Source organism: Suillus clintonianus (assembly GCF_016758775.1).
Source record: "Suillus clintonianus strain FC179 chromosome Unknown DEU56scaffold_11, whole genome shotgun sequence".
In the NCBI taxonomy this organism is placed as follows: Eukaryota; Fungi; Basidiomycota; class Agaricomycetes; order Boletales; family Suillaceae; genus Suillus; species Suillus clintonianus.
The window spans coordinates 415,035-436,338 of NW_024539235.1; the positions used below are offsets into that span (position 1 = coordinate 415,035).

A 21,304-nucleotide genomic window follows, 5' to 3' on the forward strand; every position below is an offset into this window, starting at 1 on the left:
AAACTTGAAGTACTAAGTTCTTATATAGCGCATGCACGCAATCAAAACAGAGTATGTCTCCCCTGATGTTGGCTTTTTGTGTACTGAATACGCATGGAACCACTTCGTACAGCATCCCAACAACAGCGGCAATGATTTGAGACTATGTATCCGAGCGGTCAACTTGGTGGACGTTACGCTGTGACCGTTATGATCGAGTCATTGATGCTCCGCGCACTCAATATGCATACCACGCTATCTTCGAAGAGTATGTGCCTCCAAAGTGTGCTGCGAATTCCTACGAACAAGACCCCCAAACGCATATACAGCTTCCAGTTCTTCGTCCTTGCGATCCTCGCCACGCGCATGCACCTCTTTCTTGAGCATGTCGACCAGCATGTACATGGCTTTGACGCCCTTATGCTTATTCCTTTGTTGGGTTGGAGGTGCATTTAGGTAGCCTTGGTCTATACAACATCCATGAGGTGTCGAGCTTCTGCCGTGAGCGACAGCGGATGGGTGTATAACAATCAGGATTCAGGATTTGAAACGTGCTGTTCTGTTATGGACGAAAATAAGTGAGCAGTACGTACGGTAAGGCTTGATCAGGCTATTGTAAGAGACCTGATGCAACATGCCATCTGAAAGAATGATTAGATCTGCAATGTGATTGACCGTTTTCGCGATTTAGGGGAAATCTGCTTATATAAGCACTAATACACTGTTGGCGCGACCATTTATTACAGCCCACAGGCATGGCGAAGGGATCTCAGTTGTCTCAGCTCAAGTCGGCCTTATCCCAAGCGGGGATCAGCAAGACCCCACAAAATGGAAAAAAGCGCAAGCGTTCAGGCTCTATTGACCAGGATAAAATCAAGAAGGCAGCCAAGCTTCAGGAGATACACAAAAAGCTGAATCCCTTCGACGTCAAGGTCACAAAACTAAAACATGACGTGGGTGGACGAAAGATCAAAGGATCAAAGGGACAGCCTGCACAGAGCAAGCAAGCAGGTATTGAGCAGGTGCGCTTTTTTATATTCGACGAGTATTGACAGGTCCCTTACATTGCCTACAATAGCGCGAGAAGACTCTATTGAAAGAGTTCCAGGACAGAGGTCGTGTTGGCGGAATTGTCGATAGGCGCTTTGGTGAAAATGACCCTTCTATGTCTCTTGAGGAACGTATGCTCGAGCGTTTCACGAAAGAAAGGCAGCGAGCTTCCAAAGGAACCATATTCAATCTTGAGGGCGAAGAAGAGCTCACACACTATGGTCAAAGCCTCTCGAATCTAGATGATTTCGACGACGTTGGTTTGCCTATGGATGAAGACGAAGATGACGATAACGGTGAGCATTCCTACGCTGTGCATCGACGTTTTTGTTTATCTGTTAAACTCGTTCAAGGCCAAATGGATCGCGACATCGTGGGGAAGGCACACTTTGGTGGGTTTGGCGACAAGGATGAGGACGAAACAGATCACAACGTGCGTGACTTTCATAACTCAAAGAGAAATATCGCGCTCACACTTCTCCAGCCCGACCGGAAGAAATCAAAAGCGGAAGTCATGACAGAACTCATCGCCAAAAGTAAAGAGCACAAGGTAACCTATTAGACTTTTTACTGAATGTTACTGAACCTGGTTCAGGCCCGCCGTCAACTTGAAAAAGTGCAAGAGGAGAGTATGCGGCATCAACTCGATGAAGATTTTGATTCCTTGAGAAGTCTGCTCTTCGCGCCTGGCGCACAGACAACCGACAACAATGCGGCTTCTCTGGGTAGTTCTGGAGACCTGCCTGCCATTCCCTCCACAGACATAGATGAGCAAATGGACTACGACAGACAGGTTCGCGAACTCGCGTTTGATCAACGCGCAAAGCCAAAAGATCGAACAAAAACAGAAGACGAGCTTGCACTTGAAGAGAAGGAGAATTTAGAGAAGGCGGAAAGGCAGCGAAGGCGGAGAATGCTTGGAGACGATGGAGAAGATAGCGATGATGGCGGAAGGAATCACGGAAAACGGAAGAGGGAGCGTGGAGGTGACGACCTCGAGGACGATTTTGCAGGGGACGAATCATTGGGAGGTATTGGGTTGGGATTAGGTGGCATAAACGGCCAGGCGGTTGCTGAGGATGAAAGCGAAGAAGAGGAAGATGATGACGAAGGTGTGGACGGGGATGAGGAGAGCGACAACGACGACGAGAACAGTGAGGCGGAGGACGGAAGTGAACCAAGCTTTGGCAGTGAGGCAGGCAGTGCCTCTGGAGGCGAGTTCGACGAAATAACGACCAGCCAGAAGTCAGCGAAACTCAAGCCACCAAGCGTTCGACATGAGTTGCCCTTCACTTTTCCTTGCCCTGAGTCACACGAAGAGTTCCTGGAGATTATTGAAGAAATAGATCATACGGACGTGCCTACTGTGATCCAGCGCATACGCACGTTACACCACCCAAGCCTTTCCCCAGAAAATAAAGTGAAGCTTCAGGTAACGTCTTTCTTTGAAAGTTGTGAACTCAGTTGACATTCTTTATAGAACTTGACATCGGTCCTTGTTGACCACGTACTCTATATCACATCTCCGCCTGCCCCACAATTCACGCTCCTGAACTCTATTGTTCCCCACCTCTTTGCACTTTGCCGCTCGTACCCAATCGAATCTGCGGGAATTTTCGTGGAGAAACTCTCGCTGATGCACAAAAATTTGGAGCGGGGATTATCGCGGGGAGCTCTTGAACTGGGCGCAAGAACATGGCCGGGACCAGCTGAATTGTCCCTTTTGCGCACCATTGGAGTCATATGGTCTAGTAGTGATATGAGCCATCCCATCATTTCACCTGCACGGCTTCTCATGGGTGCTTACTTGGGGCTGTGTCGTGTTCGGTCACTAACGGACATAACGAGTGGACTCTTCTTATCTTCCCTCTTCCTTCAGTACGAGGAATTATCCAAACGCCTGGTCCCAGAAGCCGTCAACTTTTCTATCAACGCCGTCTTGCACCTAGCTCCGAGCTCTCTTAAAAATGTTGCATCAATACCTGGTTCATTTCCTTCCCCTGACTTCCGGTCAGATCTCTGTGCACCCCTCACAATCGACGTCAAGAAGTCCAAGCACCTCGATTTCCACACACCAAACCTCCATCGGCTCCTGACTGACGTTCATTATGAGGAGCAGGATAAACTTGATTTGCTAGGCCTCGCTTTTCGCCTTCTGGATCGATTTTCAGAAATGTACAAGAGCCTTGCCGGTTTTATTGAGCTCTATCAACCACTTCTAGATATCTTGACGAAACTCAACATTGCAAAACTTTCGGAGGGGGTTCGAGTGAGTCAATGTCATCTTGCTGCAAAACGCACACTAACCATAATTTTAGACGCAAGCCTCCTCTTTGCAGGACAAGCTCACCAGGTTATTGAAGTTTGCTCGTCAAGCTCGTAGACCCCTTCTACTTCAGGCCCACAAACCAATTCCGATCCCAACATATATACCCAAGTTTGAGTCAAGGTCCTCCTCTTACCTGCGGCGGCAAGATCCAGATCATGAACGGAACGAGGCCTCAAAGCTTCGCTACCAGCTCAAGCAGGAGAAGAAGGGAGCCATTCGTGAGCTCAGAAAGGATGCGAAGTTCTTGGCAGCTGTAGAGCACAAGCAACAGGCCGAAAAGGATCGCGCTTACAAGAACCACATGAATAAGGCGTTTTCATCATTGGAAGGCGAGAGAGCTGAACAAAAGGCCATGGATAGAGAAAAAGAGAAAGAAAAGCCTCGATCTGGACGCAAGTAGATTATTTACATAAATACTTAACGACTCTGTAATTAGTGAAGGTGAATGTGCGATTGTCTGCGAATGTTCAATCAATTCTCCCTCAGTTGTCAATGTTTTCAACAGCCGCAAATCAGCTGGTGTCTCGGTTGTTAGTGACTCAGTTGTCAGCGCTAGAGTTAGAAACCACCCCCCTGCCCGTTAGATCTCTCGGTTAGAATAAAGACGTATTGCCTCGGTGTCTCGTTGTGCTGCTGATCACGGCCACACATATGGAGGATATCTGAGGCTACATTTCACAAGCATTAATGGGGTAGTGGTAACCTGGGTCGTTGCCATCGACCCGCCGGGGGTTCGATTCCCTCTTAATGCATTGCTTTTTGTTTTGTCCTGCAACATTTTTTGTCCGTACAATCAACTTCCCAGCGCAGAACAAAGAGCATAATTCAAATAGAAAGAGTTCTATCAGGTTCTATCGTTGTAGCGCGTTTCACATGGGAATCCACGACTCTGCAACAATGAATAAATCATGAATGAACCCAAAGTTCAGCGACTACATCTAACTCTTTCATTGTCCTTGCTTCCATTGTGCCGGACCCTAAGCGATAAATAGCCTGATCTGCACCAACATCTATGAGCTCATCCCTGATCAGTAGGATGCGCAGGCCGCCCGCTCGCACAAATCCAGTCTGCACAGGCAGGAAGGTAAGCTCAAACTCTTGACTACCCTCTACCTTCTTTACATGATCATCCGATGGGTCCTCATGATCACTGTCGTGACTTGGAATGGTGAGCGTAATCGGGGACAGGACCTGCGTGGAGGACCCAACAAATACGCAGCCCTTCAGCTTTGTGCGTTTCTCCTCGTCAGCGAACTCGAAGTAAGGGGAAGGCAGAGTAGGTAGTCTACCACGTGCGAGCATCTTCTCTGGCGAGACAACCAAGGGATTATCGCTTGACATGTTGGGGGAACTTTGCACGGGGGTGACAAGCGTTGACGTTGCAGAAGTGAGGCCGAGGGAAGAGAACCGTGAGCTAATGGTCTCGGTGGCCTGAAATGGTTCAGGGTATGTAATCGCTGTAGAAAGTGGATATTGAAGATGCTGTACAGCAAGAAAGATGATCCTTTGTTTCCCCTCGGCCTTTGGTAGAGCGGCAGAAACGGTAGCAGTGAAAGCGATCTTGAACGGCTGCTCAATGGCGACAGAGTCCCTGGGAATGTGATTTATGATAACATCAACCTCGACGGCCGACACCTGAGCAGGCACCAGTGATGCTGGTAGTTGTTGATTTGGTGCGACAGACACGTTGGATATGGATCCGGCTGCGGGTGACTGCGGACGTGAAGGGCCAGACATTGGGCGTGTGCGAAATGGTGAGCCTGGTCTGTACGGAGCTGGGGTTGGGGAACTAGGCCGAGAAGGGGGGAGTTGTGGAGATCGCGGTCGGGCGGGCGAGGATGGCGCACTTGGCACGGTGCGCTGAAGATAAGGTGGAAGCGCTGAGACAGGGTGCTGGAGTGGGGGTGCTGAAGCTGGGTTTGGGTTTGGAGCTGGAGGAGGGCCAGGAAATCGACGGGACAGCATCTGGGTGTCAAAATTGAGTGCTGAAACTACTATTCATGACTGTGATCTCACCGAAGTTAATAAACGACCAGGCTCGCCGAACTGAGAACGCCATGAGATGTCAAGTCTACCGAGAGGGATGACACTGCCTGCTGGATGAACGACAGGAAATGAGGAAGAAGTTGTTGGCGTTAGGATATAGATGTACTGTCGGATGGCTTGTGGTTGCATGAGAGCCATCGAACCAGAGAACAATTTCTGATCTATATCATCATCCGCACTGGGTATCGTGTTGGCGTCAGCAACGCTCCATCCCTCCGCGCATTCAAATTCCATGCGCTCAACCCACATCGCGTCTTGTGTCATGTTCTGAATGTGGACCTCGAGAAACACTTTCTCGCGCTCTAACGAAGTCATCAATGCCGACGGAGATCGAGGCGTGTGTACCTTGGTCTTTACAGATAGAGGATTCGTGACCTAGCACGTTTTCAGTTGAATTGTTTAAATCGCTGGAAGTCCTGCTGGAAGCGATACGTACAGCAAACTTGTAAAACTTGCGGAAGGTTGCTTCATGGGAGGGATTACTATCACCAGGGGCGTATCGGTATGACGGAGGAAGGTGATACGAGACGATACAAGCTAGAACATGGTGGCCTAACTCCTTCACCTCGTGATGGGCTACATATTCCAGTAAATCTCCTACTGCGAGCTTGAAGCCCGGGCCACCCAGTTCAGCCACCAGTATCTTGGAGTTTGCTGTCTGGATCTCAACGCGGACGCTAACACCCTCGATGTCGACGTTGGTCTCATTGTTGATGCATATGCAACTGGAGAATGTTTCGCCTAGCTGAATGGCTCCAAATGAGGCGGGCAGTGTGAGGAACTCAGATGCCTGAGTGAGATCCCGTAGGGTCTTGGGGTGACCTGGGAGAGGTGTTTTTCCTTGCAGAGAGAGAATTGACGCAGTAGAGTGGGCAGAGAATGAAGGGGAGCTAGAATAGAAGGGCTGCCATGCACTAGCTAGCGATGGTCTCTGTCATTAAGCAGCATTGATCACCACGTCCTGCGCTGAAAGATTATCCACGCACAGATACTCGCATCACTTTCAGCGACAAAAGATGTCCCTGTCCATCCATGTTCTGTACAAGAGTGGATCGTATATGAGCTGTGGTAGGCCAGGTTCTAGTAAGTGTCCACCGTACTTAGTCTAAATAAGTACCGTCTGTCTGACTGAGCGTTGTTTGTTCGTGTTATAAATCGAAGCCTTTGCCTTCCTATTTCAGACTGATCTGAATGAATCACTTGTCTGCCCAGTGCCGTTTCCCAAGTGACTGGGGTTATGTGTTTCCAATTAATTTTGTTTGTTTGTTCTATTCAAATCATTAATACCCTGCTCTGGATGTCCTATAGGCTCAGCTCCAGTACTCTTTGGATGCAATTGTCCTCTGTTCCGGTGGGAGTCGGGGTGGCAAGAGAAAGAGTCAGTGAGCCGCATCATGTATTCTATCCTTTCCTAGGTTTGTCCATTGTACGATGCGGTTTGGCGCATGAAACGCATCCACACACTGACGTCCTCACATCATTTGAATACGTGGGACATCAGCACTTTGCAAGCTCTGAGCCGCTTTCCTCTTCCAGGACCCCTCCTTTCAAACCTCAGAGTTTTGACTCGGTTGTCTAATCGTGGCGACTTCTTCCCGTTCTTGCGTTGTTTCTGTGGGCCCAATTTGACGACCCTCAGGCTTTCACCATCATCGTAGGATATCCGCAAGTGTGTTGCCATTGCATCGCTTGCACCATCGTGTGTTTTGGTGAAGGAGTTCACGCAGAAGATTCTTCGATGCAAGCAATCAGTGAGGTAGTTGTGGGCTGGAATAAAATTGCACTGTTACAGGTTGGTTCTGTGGACGAACGGGCTTTGGCGCACGCAGCCTCTTTGAAGACGCTCCCAGAGAGTTGTGTTTCTCTGTTTCATATCTCAGATGCCCGGTGTCGTATTTTTCTGTCCCCGTTCTGTAATGATCTCAGCCCCGTCACCTTCATTCTTCCAAAACGTCAATTTCTCGGCTCGGCGTCTGCACCTTTTCTGCCAGGGCCATGACCAAAAAAAATTACCATTTCTTCTTGCGCTTACAAGCATGCTTCCTGCATCCCAAGGAACTTTTAGAGCTGGGTTTGACCTTGAAGGAGGTACTATACGATGATGATGGCTTCGAATCGACCATTGTCAACGATAATGTGTTGCAAACTACTCCTATCATTCAAGAGACTCGACCATTTAAATCTTGCGGACATATGCTCTACATATGTCAATGATTCCTTCCTCAACTTCGTTGGTGAGCTTTGAGTGAGTTACATCTCTTTTAACATACTGCCGCCAGTTTTCCACTCTAGGAATTTTCTTTCGCGCCACTTCCCCAAGTAACACGATAGAAATGCCTCCAGTCGGCCGTAGTCTATACTAGACGCACGTAACAGACGTTTCAGACCTGGCCTGCATAAACAAGGGCCTGTGGGCCTCTTATTTAAATAGCACATAAACGCGAAACATTCAGCATACGACGCTATATAATTAAACCGCCTTCACCAATGCTCGCTTCAACTCAGCGTTCCGCTTCTCCAGAGTCTGTATCTTGGTCTGTGCAGAACGCATCTTCTTCAACAAGTAATCTTTCCGCTCGGATGTTGCTTTACGCCTGAACCACCAGAACGACCGCTCCGCTTTTACGAGGTCCTGAAGCGTGCTAAGCTCGGACTCGCATGTACGAACGGTACTGTCTGCGCTCGAGATAAGTTTGTCGTTGAGCGCGATGTCTTGTGTGGCTTGGAAGACGGGGTCTAATGTATCATTAGTGAAGGCAAAGTAAATAACAATCGCATTGTCCATTACCGTTCACAAGTCTCTCAAAGACGTTTTTGAACACGGGCCTTCCGGGACGTATCGTGGACGGTCGGCCTAACAAAGATATTAGATGGATGTCTTTAGTGTAAATGATCGACAACACCGTGTTGTGTGCTGATAGATATGATCTCAGCATGTTCCATGGCACGAAGCGGTAGCTCGTCTCCCTTGAAGGGTGCATCAAGTAATACTTCGTAATACGGCAGCTGATAAGAAAAATTAGCAAACTATCGTCCAGCACATGGGGTTGAGTACCTCAGCTTTGCGTGCCAGCTGCTTGAGCACGATCCACGCCTGCTCCCTGGACCACGCCAAACTCTTAGCGTCGTCGATGTCCTCTCCAAAGGCCTTCTTCCTCAGTTCTCCGACACCGCCAACGACGATGTCTTCTACCGCTTCTTCGATGCCTTGACCATTAGACACTTTGTGGATTAACTATACGCGAGGGGGGAGCATTAGTAATCTGCGAATTAAAGGAGGCAATAAGATAACTCACACGTTCAAGGTCGCTCGTGCGGCCGCCAAGGCGCTCTATGGCCTTCTTTTGTGCAGATGTGAGATCCGATGTGATACCAATATCGTGCAGGCGTCGGCGAACGAAGGAAAGTGCAGTGGGGGCATCAGCATCATAAAGGGCAATAGAGTTCAATGGCTTGGAAGGCAGCGCTGCAACGCCTTGTTAACAATACCTCATAAAAATATAAATACTAAACACACCTCGGGCAAGCAACTTTGCATTTTCGCGGTTGTCGCTGACCACGATAACATGGGCAATCTCGAAAGACGTTAGGATCCGCACAATTTACAAGTGAGTGACGCTAATCACCTGGTTCTCTGCGAGGGACGCTGCCCAATGTGCCAAAACACTGAGAAGTTCCTCCTTGTAAGCACCTCCCCGTGCGGCATAGTTCTTGATGACTACAATCGGCAGGGTACGCACAGCTTGCACGTCCTCCGCATTCCGGTGTTGTCTTGCTAGCTCCTCGCTCGTCTTCTCCCCTCCGCCATTCGAGTTTCCGACATCTTTCTCCATTGCATCGAAGCTCGTAAACTCGCCGTCAGCGCCATCCAGCAACTCGTCGCCGACGCCAAGCTCGCTTATGATGCCGTTCCCGGCGACGCAGTCCAGCCGTGGATCATGCCATGTCCCGGCACGAATACGGGCGCGAGTCCGCGCTTCCTCAGCTTGTCGTGCTTCAGCGTCTTGCGCTGCTTTAACAGTGCGCTGTGCAGAAGCGCGAAGAGAATGATTGACTTTCTTCAATGCTGTGCCTGTGACTTCCAGAATTCGTTTCAGCTGATCTTCAAGGGAAGATGTGAAGCCCGCTAGAATACATCAAGTATTTAGTCAATGAAGTGGGGAAGAATCAATCAATCGAGTGACCTTTTTGACCGATGAGGCCAACGGTCGCAATGTCTACCATATTGTTGACGGAGTTCAAGAAGGCGAAAACCGGTCTGTAGCCGGTCTGCTGTGCGAGTGCCGAAACGAGTCGCGTGTCCGATGTCGCTCTATTGAGCTCAGCACAATCGATCACTAAAGCTTTTCTGTATATCATGATAAGCTGTGTCCATTAGATGGACAGAACACACTACAAACCTGCCAGTGTCGCGGATGATAGCCTCAAGCATACTCGATTTGCCGCTGCCCTGGGGACCATGTACGAATGCAACTGTAGCTATTCAAATTATTTGTCGTCAGAAGTTTTACATTGGAGAATAAGCTACAAACTCACAAGGTAGTTCGGAGAGGTAGTTCCGCACAGCGCTTTCTGCATCCTTGCGTTCCTTCCATATGTCTCCCTGTGGAGAGACATCTTCACGGCCGAAGCTCGTGAGGGAGAACCGGTCCAAGGCTTTCGCACGAAGCCATTTATATAGCTTGTATTCTGAAATGACAGAAACGGGTTGGTATGTTCGATGACCGTGATTAACAATACTGACCGCGATGGTCGAACCAATTAAGCATCTTCCCTTCAACAGAGAGGACTCTTATGGGATCGAATATCTAAACAACTATATGTCTAGCTCATGGACAAATCGTAAAGTCATTCACCCACAGTGTAAGTCAATGTGCCAAGCAAAAAAAATAAGATCGGTAACACGATCCTGGGGTGCGAAGTCAGCCAGTCCCTGATTGCATGGGCCTGAATGGGGTGTTGGTATACAGTCCTCAGGCGTGTTGTTCCACCACCATCGGAGAATGTGTATCCATGGACGGTGTTCCGTGCGATAGTGGCGGAGCGCACGCGGTGGAACATGATATCAGAGGAGCGGAGTGTACCTGCGGGAACAGGCGTAGGAGCGGTGATATTGTGTATTCGGCCGCATGGCTAGCATGGCATAAGGAGAAATAGATTAATAAACGAGTGGACTCACTCGAAACAGACTATACAGGGCTTCTTCAGGAACATCTGGGCCCTGGAAAGAAACGTGGACGATTCCTGACGGGTATCGGTACATATCCTGATTGTGTCGTTTGCATTCTCGGCAAGCAACTTCTACTTGGGGAACGCACCTCGAGAAACGGCTCCCCCTTCACGAGCCAGATATTGCAGTAATTAAGTCCCGACCAAGAGGGGAGACCGCCATGCTTGGTAGCTTCAAGTTGGAGATCCGTCTGAAGCATTTCGAGCGCGTTCTGGTGATCACGAGCAGTATAAGTGAAGCGCACAAAGACACCGCCGTCCTTCAGATATGGCTGGAGCTCGTGGACGTGGAATTCATGTGTCTTTACGGTCTCGAGACGCTCGCGCAAGCGCTCCAAGAGGCTTTCCTCGCGTAATATGCCAATGTAGTGTCGAAGGCTGCATAGGTTTAGTCAAGGTATGGAGGTGTAGTTGGGTGGTACGAACTCCCAGATACCGAGGCGAATGGGGAAGACGGAGTCGATGAACAACCATCGTTCTTGAGACTATAGATAATGATTAGCATTGAGAACCTCTGGTAGCGAAGCCACTCACGTCCCCGTCCAATTTGGATGTGCTCACTGTCTCCGCCAGTGGTGTGTCCGCGAATACACGTATGCTGGCATGTATTCGTCGTGTCGGGAGTGATAAAGAGCGTAAATTTCGAGCAGCCAAGTTAAACGCATTTCTTGGATACATGCTGTAAGATTTATGCAGCAATTGGCTACTTAGCAGATCATTGACATCAATGATTCACTGGTTCCTTATAGGTGTGTATTCTACGTAATGACCAGGTTGTGTGATCGTGGGAGAGTATCGCCTCATTCGTGTTCTTGTGCGGATGAAACGGAGCAAAGTTTGCATCCCGTGAGGGTTCTCCACGCTGTAGACAAGACAACTGTCAATAGGTGCGCACAGGACGACAGCGACCACTGGATCAAGACTGTTCTCGTCAACGCAGACAGTGATGAGTACCTATACCCAAACACAGGCCCGTCCCCCTCCAGCAGCGTTAGGACGCAAAAATTCCTTCTTTGGTGCCATCAAGAACATCGTCACTGCCCCACTCTCATGGTTTGGCGGCAGCGAGGAAGATTTTGGCGACAGCGATGACAGAGGAAAACGAAGGCGGCTGCCCATTGCCTCTGAACAAATCCGCGATGATGAGGATTCAGGCTCAGAGCAACGGACCAAGAGAATGAGGATGGGCAGCCCCAACAGAGATAAGCAACCATACCTTGATCCTCCTAGATCAGCCTTCAGGCAGCACCATAAAGCATCTGATGGTACACGCATTCAAAATCAGCGCCATGTTTCGCCGTCGTCACGAAAAACTCTCCGTGTACCTACAAGCACACCCCGTAATAGACGCACGATGTCCCCTTACCCAAGTGGATCACAGCTCAAGGCACAGCCGTCTGTGCGTACTATGTCTCTTGATCCCCCGTCTGGGCTGGGCTACTCCGGGTCGCCAGCCCGGCTGCAGCCAGCCCCGACTATGCTTGATCTCACCGAGGAGAAAGATGCGATGTCCATCAGCAGGGAACCGTCCATGTCGAACCTCCGTATGCGTACGTCGGTCACACCCCAGCCCTCAGGTTCGGATTTTGGCCCCGTCATTCCCCCTCGCCGGGAGCGCGATCAAACCGAGCCGCCACCACTTACGGCATTGATGTCAAACCCCATGTTTGTCAAGCCCCCGCCCGGTTTACAGAAGTCCAGTACAGCGGAAATGGCCAGACAAGCCACTCTTGGCTCGTTATTAGACTCTCAACGTCAGGTGAAGATCATCTCTGATTTTTTCTTCTCTGTTTTCTTTTCTTCTCTCCTGCCGTAGACATACTTTTGACACGAATTTCTCAGCAAACCCATTCACCTGCCCGACGGGGATCCGTTTTGTTTGGCACTGGATCCATGACAGATATCTCTGCTCGTGCGTATGATCACATTATCAATAGTCATTTGACAATTGATTATCTTGCAATAGCCCATCTTTGGCCGATCAACCCCGCCGAGAAGGCCCTACATGAGCTAGAGGTGTACAAAACTCCTCTCCTTCCCTCGCGCCTTAAGGGTGCACCGATCCCGGACACCTTCATACCCAAGAAGAACCGCCCTATCACTCTCATGCACGACCGGGACCGAGAGCGGAAGAAGGGGAAAGGCAAGAACAAGATGAAGGATCGAGATGGTGTCAATGGGACAAAACCATATGCGGGCGAGGGTGGCATGAAGAAGTGGTTGGCAAGGAGGAAATGGGAAGAGGAGGCGGTGCGAGCACACGAGGACGCTGACCGAGAGACGGAGAAAGAGCGGGCAATGGAGGAGGACGAGAGTGCTGAAGCCGAAGCTCAGAGGGTAAGGGAACAGCAAAAGAAAGCACAGGTGGAAGAGGCACGGCGTAAGATGCAGATGGAGGTTCCCGCAGTTCCGAAAGCCCCCGCATTCGAGCCGAAGCTCAGCGCTACACGGGAGATGTCGTCTCTTCGTGTTGGACGCTCGCGCGTGCGCAATCACATCGAGCGCCCGTCAGCAAAGCGAACAAACAGGTTCTCTGCGGCGTTTGAAGATGACGAGGACGTTATGGATGATGATAGAGTTGCACTTGAGGAGGCTGCAAAGAAAGCACCCGTATTCGAAATTCCTCCTGGGTTCACATTTGCAAAAGAGGTAAAATTTTGTTGTACGCGTGAATATACGATCTCATCATTTTCGCAGACCCCCATACCTCACGATGTCACAGGTGCAAAAGAACCTCCCATCAGTGCGCTTCCGTTTTCATTATCTAAACCAACTGTGCCTGCAGCCAAGCCAGTCTCAGCACTCGAGCCCTCTACAGCCCCCGCTCCAGTAGTCCCTACCATTTCATTTGTTCCTTCTACACCACAGGCGCCCAAGTCAGAGGCACGTACTGAGCCTGCACCCATTACAGCTGCCCTTCCCACGACTGCCTCTAGTATTCCCAATTTCTTTGCTAATACAGCTGCATATACCAAACCGTTGGCCGTCACTACTCACTCAGGATCTTTTGGCGCACCTCCTGTTCTCGCACCCACATCAGCTCCAGCTCAAGTTTCAGAGGCCCTAAAGGTCGCTGAGGCGTCTGCTTCCTTGTTTGGTACGCCTGTAACTGTTCCTCAAGTATCTGCTACACCATCCGCTGCACCTGCTGCGAGTCATACATTCGGAGCAGCTCCTGCGTCTGCGAGTACTTCAATTTTCGGCCCTTCTTCCACTAGCACTGGCACGGCATTTGGTGCTCCAGCACCGAAGGCAACGCCTGCTGCTATAGAGGTGACGCCTGTCACTTCTCCCGTCCCTTCTCCTGCGCCGCCATATGCCTCTACCCCTGCACTGTCCTCTTCGCCATTCTCGTTTGGTGCTCCGCCCGCACCTGCTGAACCTGCACCTGCCAATGAAGCTCCAAAACCAGCGGAGAATGAAGGAAGCAAACCTTCATCACACTTCGGAGCCGCCCCATTCAGCTTTGGCACACTCGCTGTTTCTGCACCTGCAGCTGAGCCGTCCAAACCTGCATTCTCTTTCGGTGAACCGGCGTCGACACCTGCATTGACAGAGCCATCGAAGAGCGCTTTCTCATTTGGTGGGCCTGCGCCTTCTACGTCCCCTGCTCCCGCGCCCGCCCCTGCTGTCGTGATTGAGGTCCCAAAACCGTTTTTCGGGACGCAAGGCACAACCACGGCGACTGGATTCCCGTTCAACGCGCGCCCCAGCACTGCGCCCGCAGAAGAGAAATCTACCTCGGTTCCTACATCGTTCTCATTTGCGTCTGCTTCACCTGCTCCAGCTGAGAAGAAGTCGTTCACCTTTGGCGCCCCTTCTCCTGCACCACCTACTGCTACAGCCACGCTATTCAGCTTCGGGCATGCAAATGCGGGTAGCAATGCCGCTGACACGAGCAAATCCTTCAATTTTGGGCAACCTGCTCCTGCTCCTGTACCCGCGCGTGCCGCCACCCCACCAAAAGCAGACCAGGAAATCAGCATGGACGAGAGCCCGAGTCGTGATATGAATACCAACGGGAAGGCGCCAGAACGGCCAACACTCGATTTCTCTTCTTTTACTGGTGCTAGCAGCACCCCCGCAGGAAGCACCCTCTTCGCACAGAGCCCTGCTACGGCAACAGGCCCTGGATTTGGATTTGGCACGGCTAGTGCCAATCCATTCGCGAAGCCAGAGGACAAGGATAAGCCGGGGATGGCGTTTGGCTCCGGCTTTGGCCAGCCTTCTGGTGGTTCGAGCTTTGGATTTGGGCAGAGCGCACCTGAAACGACTGCTCCATCGTCTGCGGCGCCGTTCGCATTTACGCAGGCAGCATCGCCGAGTGTGGCGCCGACCCCAGGGTTCGGGTTCGGCCAGACCGCAAGCAATGCATTTGGGCAGCAGCAAAGCACATCATCAGCACCATCGAGTCCATCGACATTTAACCGCCCAGCGACTTCGTTCTCTTTTGGCACACCCGCGTCTGCGCAACCTGCTGCTCCTTCGTTTGCGTTCGGGGGCAGTCAACCTGCATCGCCGGCCACCCCTGCTGGCGGGCTTCCACAGCCCTCGGGCGGTGCGTTTGCGTTCGGTCAGTCGAGTGGTGCAGCGCCAGCTGCAACGCCAAATTCATTTGCTCCTGCTGCCGCCTCATCTGGCGGGGGTGCCCTATTTACCATCGGTGCTGCACCTCAGCCTGATGGAAGACAAATCAAGAAGCTCCCTCGTCGTGGAGTTGGGAGACGCTAATCATCTTCGAGACCTTTCCTTTTGGTAATCATTGGGCTATTACGGACTTTCCACAGAAAATCTTCTCACCTCGACTCGTTTCATCTCTGCTTTCAATTGCGTTACCCTCACCTCACTCTACCCCGACCAATTCTGATGTCAAGCATCAACCGGCGCGCACCTAGCATGGTGTTCATCTTTACGCATCTGTCGCCTTGGGTCTCACAATAACCCAAACTCAGCAGCTCGTCCCTGCTCGTCCTGTAGCGCACAACAACACCCACCCATGGGATCTATTTCGTCGGCACGCATGGATGGCTCAAGGCCACCACACGCTTATCTCCATGACACAAGTTTGATTTGACACAATACACATACTCACTGGGCTCAAGGCCTGTAGACACAATCACATAGTTACCTGCATCATTGGCTTCTCTTTCTACGTGCAAATGTTTTCGTTGTTAGTAGGGGGTGATTCATATAATGTTAATAACTCTTCTGCTTTCATGACTCAATGTTTGTGAATGAGTTGATGATATCAGACGCGCGCGTGACGCGTGAATTTGATGCAATCTTAAACGCGTCCCGCGTCCATCATGCCCCGCGAAATAGTGACAGTCCAGCTCGGACAATGTGGTAATCAAGGCGAGCTCTCTAAACTCGTTCAAGCTTCAGGCATTCTGATCTAGCGACTGAAAAAAGTGGGCGCTGTCTACTGGCAACGCCTCTGTGCTGAACACGGGATCAACAAAGAAGGTATCCTCGAGGAGTGGGCGACCGAAGGCGGGGACCGCAAAGATGTCTTCTTCTACCAGGCAGATGACGAGCATTATATTCCCCGCGCAATCCTCGTCGACCTCGAGCCTCGCGTACGTGCTCCTACGATGCGTTGCAGCTGATCTCCTAACTAGTCAGCATTGTCCAGGTTATCAACAACATTCTCACCTCACCATGGGCAAATTTGTACAACCCAGAAAATATTTTCATGTCGAAAGATGGCGGTGGTGCTGGAAATAACTGGGCGCATGGGTATGCTTCTGGGGAGAGACTGTATGAGGAGGTAATGGAAATGATCGATCGAGAAGCTGAAGGGAGTGACTCTCTGGAGGTGAGCACCAGCTTATGTTTCGCCTTGGTCTTTGTAGATCCTCATGAGCTGTCTCACAGGGCTTCATGCTCATGCATTCAATAGCAGGCGGCACGGGCTCAGGATTTGGCTCCTTCATCCTCGAGCGCCTTAATGATAAGTTCCCCAAAAAGCTCATCCAAACATACTCCGTGTTCCCGAACGCCAACGAGGGTGATGTCGTGGTGCAACCTTACAACTCCCTCCTTACCCTTAAGCGTCTAACGAACCATGCCGACTCGGTCGTTGTCCTGGATAATGGCGCACTGGCGCGGATATCGGCAGATCGGCTGCACGTCCAGACGCCTACCTTTGACCAGACAAATCAGCTCGTGAGTGCACAACCGGGGTGGTGTTGTTTGACTGCTCTGATTGTTGCCAAAGGTCTCTACAGTTATGGCTGCGAGCACGCAGACACTTCGATATCCAGGGTATATGAACAACGATCTTGTGGGCATAATAGCCTCGCTCATACCAACGCCTCGATGCCACTTCCTTATGACCTCGTACACGCCCTTCACGAGTGATCAAATTGACAAGGTTCGTGCTCCTCTGTCTTTGGGGTGCACAAATTTACTTGTCGCCCGTGTTATCAGGCAAAACCAATTCGCAGAACAACTGTCCTTGATGTCATGCGGCGTTTGCTTCAGCCCAAGAACCGCATGGTGTCCACAACACCAAGCAAAACAGCCTGCTACATCTCGATTTTGAATATCATCCAAGGAGATGTCGACCCAACTGACGTACGATCCTTGTCATTGTTTGTTCATTTGACGCTCTGCTCACTTAGTCTGGCACGTAGGTTCACCAATCGCTTCTGCGCATACGAGAACGCCAGCTTGCGAACTTTATACCATGGGGACCAGCATCGATACAAGTGGCTTTGACACGTCGCTCACCATATGTCACAACAAATCACCGTGTCAGTGGACTCATGCTTGCGAACCACACAAGCATTGCTTCGGTAGGAAGCCATTTGCGTACATCTTCGCTCGATGCTAAAATTGTTTTTCTGTAGCTATTCAAGCGGATGCTCGACCAGTTCGACCGGCTACGCAAGCGAAATGCATTTTTGGAACAATACAAGAAAGAGAAGATGTTCGAGAATGGACTGGAAGAATTTGATGATGCGAGGTAAGTGACACTTGAAGTCTACAACCAGGAACTTCATTTACTAGTGGCATCAGAGCGACTGCAGAGGAGCTACTCAAAGAGTACAAAGCTTGTGAGAGTGCGGATTATATTACTTATGTGAGTTGTTTCGTTCGCCGTTCATGTGTTCGCATTCATGTCAAGAGATACAGGGGGCACCAGACGCAGAACAGGGCTCATAATACAATCGAAGTGAGGTTCATGTATCACGCTCTCTTGTTGCTCGGTAGCTGCTTCATCTCTTTTCAATTTCCATTACGCTCAAAAACGTTTGCAAATGATGTCCAGTACAATATTGTGAAAAAATCTAGTGATGACAGACAGAACTACATATGTGATAGCAATTCACACCGGTATGGGTCGATATAATGCGACGACGGAGGGGTCAAATTACGACTTTTTCGGCCCCTCCAGCTTCTTTCCAATGTCTGCACCTGTAAACACATGACGTTATTTCCGGATAGTGCTTGACATGGGCCAACTATACTCACCACGAAGCTTGACACCCAGAATCCTCTCGAACTTGCTGAGGACCTGAGCATTAGGAATTGCCTTTCCTGATTCATAGTCCTGTATTACAGAAGGCTTCTCGTTCGTTTTCTGGGCCAGGTCTTTCTGAGTCAGCTGCTTCTCCATGCGAGCGGTTTGGATAGCCTGTGTGCTGTGTGAGAGAGCTCATGTGATGGACCACGAGTCAGTACCGACCTTGCCGACGCTTGCATTGACTTTCGGTGGGGGAGCGACTTCGTTCTCGCGGTCAAGCTTGGCTATGCGTTGGTGATCTGGCCCTACATCCACAATTAGTAATCCGGGTGAGATTGACTGACTTGTGTAAAGACACACCTGGACGGGCCTTGTTCCCACCAGCAGTAACCTTCTTGTCAGTAGCAACGACAGCCCCTGTTCTGCGCGCCTTTTGGGGTCATCAGTTTAAAGATATTTGATCTGGTAGCAAAAGGGACATACGGCTAAAATTTAGATTTCGTCAGACATGTATTTCAAGTAGAAATGATTGCTTACCATTCAAGTCGGACGCATTGCGGGTGACTTTTGGGGCCTTGGCCTTGAAGCCAATGACGGTCTTGCTGTCCCATTCGAGATTGCTCATTATGGCTTGCGTGTAGAGGGAGAGTTGAAGGAAAGGGTAGTCTATGTCGTGGGCTGTGGGCGGTGGAGGTTTGTGGCAGACACGTACCGCTTATTTATGATCACGTTGTCACAGCTTGTCACAGCCCGAGTCACGATTTTTACTGAACACCGAACCCCGGTATGTACCAGAGCTGTGTCTTCCAATCTTGTGTCGAGTCACTGAGACTCGCCTATTTGTAATAAGTGACTGGCAGTGGAGTATGCTTACAACTTATTTATTCCGTCGCAGCCAGATCCGAGGACGCAGCAGACATTTCTGTCCTGCAGTGAAATTTAGAACACTGAGCACACTTGAGCCAGTACGAAGTACTGAGTCGTAAACCTAATACTCTAAGTCAACACTCCGCACAACAGCATTAATGCTGATTGGATCACATGTATTGGAAAAGATTTGGACCAGGCAGCGGCTCGCCATGCTGAAGATGTGTCAGGCGGGGACCTCAAGTGGTGGATTAGTCAGCGGATAGCTCAGGCGTAGTGGCCCAAAACGGATATAATCCGTCGTTATTAATCTGTAAGAGGGTCAAAAAATAATGTTTTGCAAATTCGGCGCAAATGAACATCGGCATCGCGGCAAGACTTCCTTAAATGGTCTTTTTTTTTATCCTTTTTTTAATTATATTTCGCAATATTTCAGCCTACAGATAGTCACCCAGTAAGCAAACTACAAGTGCGGCACAAAAGCCGTCGTGTATGCGTCAACAGGAAGATTGCGTAATGTCGTGACCATAAGTACCAAGAGCATAGCACGAGATGTAATGTACAACAGGGCAAATATAATCAATGCAACAACACACAAAAACATTATAACAATAGCAGGCATTATAGTCATTGTGTAATTAACTAGTATGGCACCATTCACATTCATTTCATACCAAAGAATTTCAAGGCAGGGTGTGCAAGTTATAGCGACGGCACTCATGCGCCACAGGACCTGTTCATGATTTGTAGGAAAGGTAAAGAACCAAGCCATACAATGGATGCCGCCAAATGTGGTCGCCATCAGAATTCCCGCAAATATAAGAAATCGCTTGTCCGATTTTTCTAGTTCGATGCTGCCATCAAATGTAGGAACTCGGAGCTTGCGCGGGGGAAAACCGAAGCCCATCAGTTCCACAAATGGAACGATGGCCGCACCAATGATCTTGTACATAGTGCGTTCATCTTCATCCGAGTCATCTTCAGAGACACTGAGGTAGACAATAAATAACGGCACAATAGATCTAGACGCAGACATACGCATCAATGTGATCCTCTGGCTTTGACTCGGTCGACTTCCAGTACACCGGATGTGGACACTGCACATCGAGAGGCTTATTCCACCACACAGCATAGGTCAGGAAATTAAGAACCGCAAAAGCGAGTGTCCCTGTTTCCAGCTGGGTGGTTTCGAGGTGATAGATGGCACGGGTGATGAGCTGCAGGATGAACCAGACCACCTGAAGGATCATCAATCCTTTCGATATCACATTGCCTTTGCTCTTGTCGCGAATCCGCTTTGCCGTTAGGGTAGGGGCATCAATACACCCTTTTGGTATCAGCTTGAGAACGTCGTCAGGCAGCAGTGTACGGTAGGGTTCCCCGTCCACATAGAGCATGAAACCGCCCATCAGCACAAAGAAGCTGTGTGTCTGAGTCCACGCGTAATCTAAGGATCTACATGAGTCAAACGTTTAAGAGAGCACAAATCAGGCGTACCTTCGGATTGATCTGAAATGCAAGCCTCAAACAACTTTTTGAATGGCTTCGCAAGAACACGAGTTCCCCCATATCTTGAAGTGGACACTGGAGTAATATGAACGGCCAAAGAAACACCTAGTACAGATGGTTCACCTTCAGCAGGCGCTACGAGAGGCTGGGCTCTATTATCATCTTGAGAAGCAGGCGAGCCATGAGCAAGCATATTCAGGATGCAAGATAGAATGTCGAGCTCACCTCCAACTGGCCCTGCAAGCACTCCAGCCAACTCATGATCTAAGGAAGTGCACGGTGAGTTGTTTGAGGAACATCCAATTTCAGAAAGCACAGCTCACTTTCAGATTGCGTCTGCAGCCGAGGAACATTGAAATACCCTGACTTCTTGAACCGTTTCGTAACATGACGAGCGCTGATCCACTGGCGCATTGCCCATGTGACGATCAGTTCAGGAGCGATTAGTGCCATTATCATGATGCCAAGTCGCCGCCATAGGATACGAAATAGGCTGTCCTTGGGACTCGGAATATTTGGGTGGACGGCACTGTATATACATGCGAAAAGAGTGAGAATGGAGCTCGAGATGATGTTCCACAGGGTTCTATTCGTGAATGACAATGCTTCAGAATACTCGCTGGTAGTAGTTGCATTGGTAGTAGGTGCGGCTTGGATTACTCCAACGAGGCAAAGGATCACTGCGGCCATGCATAGAAGTAGTAAGCGCATTATTGGATGTCACTTTGGGGCGGAGATATTGCGGTTTGTCTATCCTGCTCACTATATGTGTATTTTACCTGCTGGCTTCTCGAGGCAGTACAACGAGGCCCTGACAACAGGCT

At 49.9% G+C, this 21,304-nt stretch overlaps 7 protein-coding genes and 1 non-coding gene across 8 annotated transcripts; 4 read left to right on the forward strand and 4 right to left on the reverse strand.

The window, feature by feature from the left end:
* Nucleotides 1-706: 706 nt before the first annotated feature.
* On the forward strand, nucleotides 707-3,841 carry DEU56DRAFT_781551 (nucleolar protein 14). Its single transcript, XM_041352046.1, has 7 exons — nucleotides 707-1,001; nucleotides 1,058-1,325; nucleotides 1,383-1,462; nucleotides 1,514-1,579; nucleotides 1,625-2,461; nucleotides 2,510-3,298; nucleotides 3,348-3,841. The coding sequence occupies exons 1-7, from the start codon at nucleotides 735-737 to the stop codon at nucleotides 3,756-3,758; spliced, it is 2,718 nt and encodes a 905-aa protein (XP_041212478.1). The 5' UTR covers nucleotides 707-734; the 3' UTR covers nucleotides 3,759-3,841.
* A 198-nt stretch (nucleotides 3,842-4,039) lies between these two features.
* Nucleotides 4,040-4,110, forward strand: DEU56DRAFT_t44. Its single transcript has one exon. It is a non-coding gene; the product is annotated as a tRNA-Gly (tRNA).
* Nucleotides 4,098-6,496, reverse strand: DEU56DRAFT_781553 (DUF974-domain-containing protein). The gene is made up of 4 exons (XM_041352047.1): nucleotides 6,391-6,496; nucleotides 5,841-6,335; nucleotides 5,375-5,779; nucleotides 4,098-5,323 (listed from the first exon to the last, which is right to left on the reverse strand). The coding sequence occupies exons 1-4, from the start codon at nucleotides 6,436-6,438 to the stop codon at nucleotides 4,265-4,267; spliced, it is 2,007 nt and encodes a 668-aa protein (XP_041212479.1). The 5' UTR covers nucleotides 6,439-6,496; the 3' UTR covers nucleotides 4,098-4,264.
* Nucleotides 6,497-7,874: 1,378 nt separating this feature from the next.
* On the reverse strand, nucleotides 7,875-11,311 carry DEU56DRAFT_869494 (RNA12 protein-domain-containing protein; the record flags this gene model as incomplete). Its single annotated transcript, XM_041355561.1, has 16 exons — nucleotides 7,875-8,140; nucleotides 8,193-8,258; nucleotides 8,308-8,410; nucleotides 8,460-8,639; nucleotides 8,701-8,870; nucleotides 8,922-8,979; nucleotides 9,031-9,530; nucleotides 9,589-9,752; nucleotides 9,805-9,883; nucleotides 9,941-10,093; nucleotides 10,149-10,212; nucleotides 10,265-10,537; nucleotides 10,584-10,670; nucleotides 10,723-11,011; nucleotides 11,060-11,118; nucleotides 11,168-11,311. The coding sequence occupies 16 exons, from the start codon at nucleotides 11,309-11,311 to the stop codon at nucleotides 7,875-7,877; spliced, it is 2,655 nt and encodes an 884-aa protein (XP_041212480.1).
* A 268-nt stretch (nucleotides 11,312-11,579) lies between these two features.
* On the forward strand, nucleotides 11,580-15,364 carry DEU56DRAFT_752938 (uncharacterized protein; the record flags this gene model as incomplete). Its single annotated transcript, XM_041349669.1, has 5 exons — nucleotides 11,580-12,392; nucleotides 12,476-12,545; nucleotides 12,600-13,282; nucleotides 13,331-13,376; nucleotides 13,419-15,364. The coding sequence occupies 5 exons, from the start codon at nucleotides 11,580-11,582 to the stop codon at nucleotides 15,362-15,364; spliced, it is 3,558 nt and encodes a 1,185-aa protein (XP_041212481.1).
* Nucleotides 15,365-15,912: 548 nt separating this feature from the next.
* DEU56DRAFT_781566 (gamma tubulin) lies at nucleotides 15,913-17,851 on the forward strand. The gene is made up of 10 exons (XM_041352048.1): nucleotides 15,913-15,988; nucleotides 16,046-16,212; nucleotides 16,269-16,451; nucleotides 16,511-16,801; nucleotides 16,854-17,009; nucleotides 17,066-17,212; nucleotides 17,272-17,433; nucleotides 17,488-17,603; nucleotides 17,657-17,720; nucleotides 17,774-17,851. The coding sequence occupies exons 1-10, from the start codon at nucleotides 15,940-15,942 to the stop codon at nucleotides 17,801-17,803; spliced, it is 1,365 nt and encodes a 454-aa protein (XP_041212482.1). The 5' UTR covers nucleotides 15,913-15,939; the 3' UTR covers nucleotides 17,804-17,851.
* DEU56DRAFT_781568 (multi protein bridging factor 1-domain-containing protein) lies at nucleotides 17,852-18,906 on the reverse strand. The gene is made up of 6 exons (XM_041352049.1): nucleotides 18,643-18,906; nucleotides 18,588-18,590; nucleotides 18,465-18,534; nucleotides 18,327-18,409; nucleotides 18,113-18,275; nucleotides 17,852-18,055 (listed from the first exon to the last, which is right to left on the reverse strand). The coding sequence occupies exons 1-6, from the start codon at nucleotides 18,727-18,729 to the stop codon at nucleotides 18,012-18,014; spliced, it is 450 nt and encodes a 149-aa protein (XP_041212483.1). The 5' UTR covers nucleotides 18,730-18,906; the 3' UTR covers nucleotides 17,852-18,011.
* Nucleotides 18,907-19,376: 470 nt separating this feature from the next.
* Nucleotides 19,377-21,286, reverse strand: DEU56DRAFT_59263 (uncharacterized protein). The gene is made up of 6 exons (XM_041346981.1): nucleotides 20,804-21,286; nucleotides 20,706-20,744; nucleotides 20,604-20,642; nucleotides 20,469-20,555; nucleotides 20,010-20,418; nucleotides 19,377-19,960 (listed from the first exon to the last, which is right to left on the reverse strand). The coding sequence occupies exons 1-6, from the start codon at nucleotides 21,189-21,191 to the stop codon at nucleotides 19,435-19,437; spliced, it is 1,488 nt and encodes a 495-aa protein (XP_041212484.1). The 5' UTR covers nucleotides 21,192-21,286; the 3' UTR covers nucleotides 19,377-19,434.
* Between the last annotated feature and the right edge of the window lie 18 nt (nucleotides 21,287-21,304).